The 8,609-nt window shown below is 43.8% G+C and overlaps 1 protein-coding gene across 3 annotated transcripts; it reads left to right on the plus strand.

The window, feature by feature from the left end:
• The first annotated feature begins 90 nt into the window (after positions 1 to 90).
• Positions 91 to 8,455, plus strand: RBM48 (RNA binding motif protein 48). 3 transcript variants are annotated; one of them, XM_066239959.1, is made up of 6 exons: positions 96 to 216; positions 695 to 764; positions 851 to 1,041; positions 4,154 to 4,299; positions 6,115 to 6,683; positions 7,949 to 8,455. In XM_066239959.1, the coding sequence occupies exons 3-6, from the start codon at positions 914 to 916 to the stop codon at positions 8,033 to 8,035; spliced, it is 930 nt and encodes a 309-aa protein (XP_066096056.1). In that variant the 5' UTR covers positions 96 to 216; positions 695 to 764; positions 851 to 913; the 3' UTR covers positions 8,036 to 8,455. The 3 variants fall into 3 exon arrangements, with proteins under 3 accessions (XP_066096055.1, XP_066096056.1, XP_066096057.1); XM_066239958.1 differs by lacking the exon at positions 695 to 764 and having other exon boundaries at positions 91 to 216; positions 7,949 to 8,449; XM_066239960.1 differs by lacking the exons at positions 96 to 216; positions 695 to 764; positions 4,154 to 4,299 and having other exon boundaries at positions 910 to 1,041; positions 7,949 to 8,453.
• The last annotated feature ends 154 nt before the right edge of the window (positions 8,456 to 8,609 follow it).

Genomic DNA, 8,609 nt, shown 5'->3' on the forward strand with positions numbered 1-8,609 from the left:
CTCCAGCCAATCCCGACACGCCCTGACCCACCCCTCTCTCTTATTGGATAAACAGTGGTACAACCCCCGGATATTGCCTTTTCTGCGAGGGGCAAAGCCGGGAAGATGGCGTCTAGTGGCGGAGATTTGGGCGCGGTATTTGATCACCACGTCCAGAGAGCTGTATGCGACACGCGGGCCAAGTATCGGGAGGGGCGACGGCCTCGTGCTGTCAGGGTAAAGTGATTTTGGTTTCATTTGTGTTCCTCCGTAGTTTTTGTGAGTTCTTAGCTGCTCATGCCAAGGCTTGAAAGGCTATGGTCAGATCCAGCACTGGTTGAAGATGGGCATCTCATCATTGTAGCTTCCGTGTTTACGGTACCGCTTGGCCCGTAGTAAGCACTCAGTATTTAACTCTTACCAAAAACTTTTACCGAGCCAGCCTCTGGAAAACATGTGAATTGAAGTTAGTCTAATGCTTTAGTGAGGTGAATTCCCATGGGGTGAATTATCAGAGAGAAGGGCAAAGTTGATTTTCTGTTTTCTGTAGACTGACTGAAGAATATATGTTTTCCAAGCTTTTTATTTATTTATTTTTTAATTTATTCATTTTAGAGGAGGGAGGGAGAGAGAGAGAGAGAGAGAGAGAGAGAGAGAGAAAGAAAGAAAGGGGGGAGGAGCAAGAAGCATCAACTCCCATATGTGCCTTGACCAGGCAAGCCCAGGGTTTTGAACTGGTGACCTCAGCATTCCAGGTCGACGCTTTATCCACTGCGCCACCACAGGTCAGGCTGTTTTCCAAGCTTTTTAAAAGCAGATTTGTCTTAGGCTTATTTGTGGAATACATTTAACTTGTTTGCATTTCTTTTAGGTATATACAATTAACTTGGAATCTCGATACTTATTAATACAAGGAGTTCCTGCAGTGGGAGCGATGAAGGAATTGGTTGAGCGGTTTGCTCTGTATGGTGCAATTGAACAGTATAATGCTCTAGATGAATACCCAGCAGAAGACTTTACAGAAGTCTATCTTATTAAATTTGTGAATTTACAAAGTGCAAGGTAATGTGCAATTTAAGCAGTGTCTTATTCCCCCATTCTCATTGCTATTTTGGCCCCAGGTTTCCCTCATTCATACCTAAATTACCCAATAACCTAATAGGGCTCCATGGCCTCGCCTCAGGTGCTAGGTATGTAACTCTTGTCTTCCTCCAGTCTTTTTATTTTTAATTTTTAAAAAGAATTTTATTTATTGATTTCAGGGAGGGAGGAAGAAAGAGACAGAACCATAGATCTATTTATGTGTGTGCCCTGACTGGGGATTGAACCCACAACCTTGGCACATTGGGACAATGCTCTAACCAACCGAACTATCCAGCCAGGGCTCCTCTAGTCTTTTTAAATGTTAGACTTACCAAAACACTTTCCATCATATCATTTCCATGCTTGACAGTTTTGTTAATGTGGGGTGGTAGATTAAAAATTGGGTTTAGAATAAGTTTTCCAGATTTACTGCTTAATAACATGATGACCTGGGACAAATTATTAAACCATATTAAGCCTGTTTTTCCTGTTCTGTAAAACCCATATAGTAAAGGGAACTGCTTACTGAGGTTGTGTGAGGATGAAATGAGGTAATCCAGGTAAAGGGCTTAGCAGAGTACCTCCTGTTCAGAATACAGTAAACATTGGCTAGTGAGGTTGTTATTGTTATGAATCTATGTGAATTGACCCTCTCTCTTCCAATATTCTGTATAACATCAACTCTGCTCCAAAAAAGGCAGAAATGTGAAATGCCTTATCTATTTTTATGTGACTCTTACTGATTTGTTCCAAGACTCATCCTTCCCTGGTTATTACAGTTCTTTTCTGTGCCACAAATAGCACTAGTTTGCCATGAAGAACTTATTTTATGGCTCGGTGTCTTTTCCAGGTTGCTCTTTCATATGTAATCTCACTTCCCTAACCGACTTGCCAGCTCCTCATGGTTAGGGAAGGATATTTTCTAGAGTTTTGGTATATCCCACAGCACCTAGTACCACAGGCCTTAGAGTTTGACATTGGCATTTGAATCCTAGCTCCAGTAACCAATGTGAGCATGGCCAAGTTATAAATCTCCTGGGCCTCACATTCATCATAGGGTTGTTGTGAAGTGTTAATTCAAGTGAAACACTTAGGACACTCCCTGGCACATGGTAAAGTCTCAGTATTTCTTACTATCCCTGGACATAGAAGTACTTAAATATATTTTAAAAAATTTCTAGCTAGGCCCTGGCCGGTTGGCTCAGCGGTAGAGCGTCGGCCTGGTGTGCAGGGGGACCCGGATTCAATTCCCGGCCAGGGCACATAGGAGAAGCGCCCATTTGCTTCTCCACTCCCCCCTTCTTTCCTCTCTGTCTCTCTCTTCCCCTCCCGCAGCCAAGGCTCCATTGGAGCAAAGATGGCCCGGGTGCTGGGGATGGCTCCTTGGCCTCTGCCCCAGGCGCTAGGGTGGCTCTGGTCGCGGCAGAGCGACGCCCCAGAGGGGCAGAGCATTGCTCCCTGGTGGGCAGAGCGTCGCCCCTGGTGGGCGCGCCGGGTGGATCCCAGTCCGGCGCATCCGGGAGTCTGTCTGACTGTCTCTCCCCGTTTCCAGCTTCAAGAAAAAAAAAAAAATTCTAGCTATTGATTTTAGCCAGAGAGGAAAGGAAGGAGAGAGAGAGGGAGACAGGAACATAGATCTGTTTCTGTACGTGCCCTGACTGGGGATCAAACCAGCAACCTCAGTGCTGTAGGACAATACTCTAACCAAGTGAGCTATCCCAACAGGGCCAAAGTACTTAAATATTTATTGTAGTAATGTCTGATGAGTCACAAATGTTTAATAAGTATTTGTTGAATGATCCCATTATAGGAATACACTGTGCTGAAAATGCTAACTAACTAGATTTTAAGGTGGCTAAAGGGACTCTAAATACAGGTGGATGATTTAGCTTAAACTCCAGTAGCACTGTTGGGAGAGGGAAGGAAAGGCTGTAAGTATGTATATGCAGTGAATCAATAAGGTCAGTGCCATTCCTGACCTGTGGTGGCACAGTGGATCAAGTGTCAACCTGAAATGCTGAGTTCACCGGTTCCAAACCTGTGCTTGCCTGGTCAAGGCACATACAAGAAGCAACTATGAGTTGATGCTTCCCATTCCTTCTCCACTCCTGCATTTCTTTTTCTCTGTCTCTCTGTCTCTCCCTCTCCTCTCTCTAATCAGTAAATAAAAGGTCAATTCCATCCATAAGCACAGTATTTTACTTCCAAAACTGTAGAATGTACACATAGCAAAAGCTGGACTTCGCTCTTTATTTATTCATTAGAGAGAAAGAGAGAGAGAGAGAGAGAGAGAGAAGGGGGGAGGAGCAGGAAGCATCAACTCCCACATGTGCCCCGACCAGGCAAGCCCAGGGTTTCGAACCGGCAACCTCAGCGTTTCCAGGTTGACGCTTCATCCACTGCGCCACCACAGGTCTGGACTTTGCTCTTTAGATCAGTGGTCGGCAAACTCTGTTAGTCAACAGAGCCTGATATCAATAGTACAACGATTGAAATTTTTTTTTTTTTCTGAAGTTGGAAACGGGTTAGACTCCCGCATGCACCCAACCGGGATCCACCCGGCATGCCCACCAGGGGGCGATGTTCTGCCCATCTGGGGCGTTGCTCTGTTGCAACCAGAGCCATTCTAACGCCTGAGGCAGAGGCCACAGAGCCATCCTCAGTGCCCGGGCCAACTTTGCTCCAATGGAGCCTTGGCTGCAGGAGGGGAAGAAAGAGAGAGGAAGGAGAGGGGGAGGGGTGGAGAAGCAGATGGGCGCTTCTCCTGTGTGCCCTGGCCGGGAATCGAACCCGGGACTCCCGCATGCCAGGCCGACGCTCTACCACTGAGCAAACAGGCCAGGGCTGAAATTTCTTTTGAGAGGCTAATTTTTTAAACTTAAACTATATAGGTAGGTACATTCCTTATTGAGGTATGCCTACACGTGGTATTTTGTGGAAGAGCCTCACTCAAGGGGCCAAAGAGTCGCATGTGGCTCGCAAGCCGCAGTTTGCTGACCAGGGCTTTAGATCAATGCATTGTATACTAGTCAAGCTTTCTTCCTAAGTAAATCTAGAGTAATACATTATACTATCATGTATTTTTATTTAGGATAGCCAAGAAAAAAATGGATGAACAGAGTTTCTTTGGTGGATTGCTTCATGTATGCTATGCTCCAGAATTTGAGACAGTTGAAGAAACTAGAAAAAAATTACGAGAGAGGAGGGCTTATGTAGCAAGAACTACTAAAAATAAAGGTAAGGAAAGCGTGTTACTAAACACCTATGTGTCTGGCAGTCTGCTGGGTATAGCATCATGGAGCTCTCGGTCTACTGGGAAGAGAGGCAAGTAAATGAACACAGAATTCACTAACTGCAAACAACAGGGTTCTTTGTAGCACTGTACATAATCTAGGCTGGGAAGAGAGACATGTTGGGTCATGGAAGACTCCCAGAGGATGAGAGTGGTGCCTGAGTTTTGAAGGATAAATAGATATTACTCAGAAGGGAAAAGGTATGCCAGGTAGCATGTTTAAAGGCCCAGATAAATAAATTTGCATCATGTACCTTAAGGAACTATGAGTAGTACAGGATAACCACACATAGGGGCTTCAGTGAGAGAGAAGATTAGAAAAGTGGACAGGAAGTGAATCATGAGGGGCTTTGTGTCCCATGTTAAGGAATTACGGCTTTGACCTAATGGCAGTGAGAAACAATTAGTGTTTGAGAACCAATTACCATCTGCTAATCTAAAACTGCTAAATGTGGGAAAGTTTCACTTTTGATCAGCAGCTGGCCAGATGCCCTGCATACCCACCTGAGTTTCCCTAGACACAAACTGGCTGCCTGGAATGCAGTCTTGGAACCTGGCACATGGATTGTAGGACTAGAGCAGTCAGAAGTGGATTAGGATAGTGCGTGTCGTCTGAAATCTGAATACCCAGATTACCAAATTTCCACTCTTTGTTTCAAAGACAAAGTTGGAGTCCACACAGCTATTGAATATGATGATTTTATGGCTGATTGGGGAACAGGCATGTGGCAGTGGTGAAAAGAGGAATAAGGTAGAAAGACTCTTGGAAAACTTATCTGAAAAAATGGCAATAGAGCTGTTGACAGTCCCTGGTCATTTGTAGACACTGAACTTTAACCTGTGGGATATGTAAATAACTAGCTCCATGCAAACTTGTATGTGTGTGTGGCAAAGGAAATTAATAAATATGGGCCCAGCATATTGCATCCTTTAAAAACTAACACAAACTAAGCATTACATACACTAGGAGGGTAGAATACTCTGAAACTGTAAAAAAAAGAAAAAGCAGCTTTGTATGTAATGGCATGGACAAATTCTCCAAGATCTACAAGTAACTGGAAAATGTAAAGGTGCAGAGAAGTGGGTATTACAGGAGAGGAAGGGGTAGGTGGAAAGAAAAGTATAACGTACTGGACAGGTAAATAAGAAAGTAGGAATAGAGGTTACTTATTGAGGGTGGAAACCAGGCATATGGGGAGCAAAAAGTGTAGCTAGACCTACTGTACCTTTTATCCGGTTTAGCTTTTAAACCACACGAATGGGTCCTGGCTGGTTGTCTTAGCAGTAGAGCGTCAGCCCAGTGTATGGAAGTCCCGGGTTTGATTCTTGGTCAGGGCACACAGGAAAAGTGACCATCTGCTTCTCTACCCCTCCCACCTCTCTCTTTCTCTCTCTTCCCCTCTCTTCCCCTCCTGCAGCCATGGCTTGAATGAACAGGTTGGCCCCAGGTGCTGAGGATGTTTCCATGGCCTCGCCTAAGGTTTTGGAATAGCTTTGTTGCCGAGCAACAGCCCCAGATAGGGTTTGCTGGGTGTATCCTAGTTGGGGCGCATATGGGAGTCTGTCTCTCTCTCTGCCTCTCACTTGATTAAAAAAAAAACCAAAACGTGAGTGTATTGCCTGCTCAACAAATAAAATTTTCAGGATAGCATTTGTTAATATTTTAAAGTAATGTTTGTTTTTAAAATTAAACTATTCTGAATGATGAAGACAAATGAACCATTTCTGTTTCCCTTTCTCTCACCTTTTAAATTGAAAAGATTATTTCATGACAAAGAAGAAACTGGATACAGAGCATAAAGACCCAAAAGATTATAGACAGGACTTCCATTCAAAGAAATCTGGATTTTGTGCAACTGCTTTGAACACTTCTGCTGGAAACTCAGATCCTTGTCTTCCTTATTCTTGTGAGTTGCCTTTATGCTATTTCTCCTCCAAATGTGTATGTTCATCAGGAGAGTACATGGACAGACCATCAAGCTCCTCTCAGGATGGTAGAAACCATGGTGAGACGGTGGGGTATTGTAACCACAGTGACTCTTTGCCAAAAATGCAGGCGAAAACTTTAAGAACTTCATTGGCCGGCCCTGATGCACGGAAGGCTATTACTCCTTCAGAGGCAGTTGACAGGTTTATGCCTAGGACAACACAGCTTCAGGAGCGGAAGAGAAGAAGAGAGGATGATCGTAAACTTGGAACTTTTCTTGAAACAAGTGCCAGCAGTGATGAGGTTATGATTGGGCCGCAGTTACCAGACATACCTAAAGTGGATATGCACGACGACTCACTGAATACAACAGCAAATTTAATTCGGAATAAACTTAAAGAGGTAAGATCATTTTTTAAAAACTTTATTTTTTATAGGGACGGACAGACAGGAAAGGAGGGAGATGAGAAGCATCAGTTCTTCATTACGGCTCCTTAGTTCTTTGATTACTTTCTCATATGTGCCTTGACTGGGGGGCTACTACAGCAAGGAGTGACCCCTTGCTCAAGCCAGCAACTTTGGGCTCAAGCCAGAGACAATGGGGTCGTATCTAGGATTCCACAGTCAAGCCAGTGAGCCTGTCCTCAAGCCAGTGACCTTGGGCTCAAGCCAGAGACGATGGGGTCGTATCTAGGATTCCACAGTCAAGCCAGTGAGCCTGTGCTTAAGCTGGATGTGCCAGTGCTTAAGCCAAGTGAGCCTGCGCTCAGCCAGTGACCTTGGGCCTGGGTCCTCCGCGTCCCAGTCCGATGCTCTATCTACTGCACCGTCACTGGTCAGGCTAAAAAAACTTCTAAGAGACAATTTGACTGTACAACTAACACTAAATGGGGAATTATTTATGAAAACTATACTATGGTCATTAATTTTATTTTCATTTTTAGTTTTTTTTATGTTTTCCTATACTTGTTGAATTAACTGAATTTGAAAAATTTATTTGCTTTGATATCATTAATCCTTTCCTTAAACAATAAATAGAATGCATGGTGGGGCAAAAATAGGTTTATAGTTGTGGATATGCAAAACAGTTGTTCTTGTATTTATTAATTATTGTATTATTGGCCCTGGCCGGTTGGCTCAGCAGTAGAGTGTTGGCCTGGCGTGTAGAAGTCCTGGATTTGATTCCTGATCAGGACAAACAGGAGAAGTGATCATTTGCTTCTCCACCCATCCCTGTCCCCCTTCTCTCTCTGTCTCTCTGTCTTTCCTCCCCTCCCACAGCAGTGGCTAAATGGTTTGAGCAGTTTGGCTCCAGGTGCTGAGGATGGCTGCATGGCCTCACCTCAGACACTGAAATAGTTCGGTTGCTGTAGCAACAGAGCAGTGGCCCCAGATGAGCAGAGCATTGCCCTGTAGGGGGCTTTCCCAGTGAATCCTGGTCGGGGTCCATGCAGGAGTCTGTCTCCCTATGCCTCCCTACCTCCCCACTTCTCACTTAAGAAAGGGGGGGGGGGAATATATATATATATATATATATATATATATATTATTCCATATGAACACCAGTGAACCTACTTTTGAGCCAACCTCTATACCCCGCCTCCTCTGACAGTTTATTCTCTTGTACTCTAGGACTTAAGTTTTGCTGGTTTTCTTTTTTACACTAGGTGGTTTCATCTGTGCCAAAGCCTGCAGAGGACACAGTGGGAGATGTGCGTACAAGTCACCCATTAAAACAAAGAAGACGAATATAAGATTACTAGTAGGAAATTAGTATTTCCTAAGGGAGTATTTATTTTTTTATTTTTAGCCTGTCATTTTAATTCATGAAAATATTTTACTGCTTGTATTTTTTTTCAGTGCATTTCTCTTTGTAATTTTGTTCAAGCTACTTGTCTAATTTAATTTCATCTTTTAAAATTATTGTATTATGGGCCTGACCTGTGGTGGCGCAGTGGATAAAGCGTCGACCTGGAAATGCTGAGGTTGCCGGTTCGAAATCCTGGGCTTGCCTGCTCAAGGCACATATGGGAATTGATGCTTCCTGCTCCTCCCCCTTCTCTCTCTCTGTCTCTCTCTTTCCTTTCTAAAATGAATAAATAAAATTAAAAAAAAAATTATTGTATTATGGACAAAGTACATGCCAGTCACCTGTTTCCCTTAATAAAATTTTTCCAGAAACTCCACCCAGTGTCTTCAATTACATTTTAAGAACTGGCCCAGGACTATTCCTCACTGAGGAGTCTAAAATAGTGAATGTTTCAGGTTTCCAGCCTCTGTGTTTAAGGAAGCAAAAGAAAAGAGGGTTGGGCATGCCTGATGCCCAGT

Source organism: Saccopteryx bilineata, chromosome 7 (assembly GCF_036850765.1).
Source record: "Saccopteryx bilineata isolate mSacBil1 chromosome 7, mSacBil1_pri_phased_curated, whole genome shotgun sequence".
Lineage (NCBI taxonomy): Eukaryota > Metazoa > Chordata > Mammalia > Chiroptera > Emballonuridae > Saccopteryx > Saccopteryx bilineata.

Bases quoted from the DNA above. Each gene is read 5' to 3' on its own strand.
- RBM48 (XM_066239958.1), top strand. From the start codon at position 106: ATGGCGTCTAGTGGCGGAGATTTGGGCGCGGTATTTGATCACCACGTC. The intron at 217-850 runs GTAAAGTGATTT...CATTTCTTTTAG, and splicing joins GACGGCCTCGTGCTGTCAGG to GTATATACAATTAACTTGGA. The intron at 4,300-6,114 runs GTAAGGAAAGCG...TAAATTGAAAAG, and splicing joins AAGAACTACTAAAAATAAAG to ATTATTTCATGACAAAGAAG.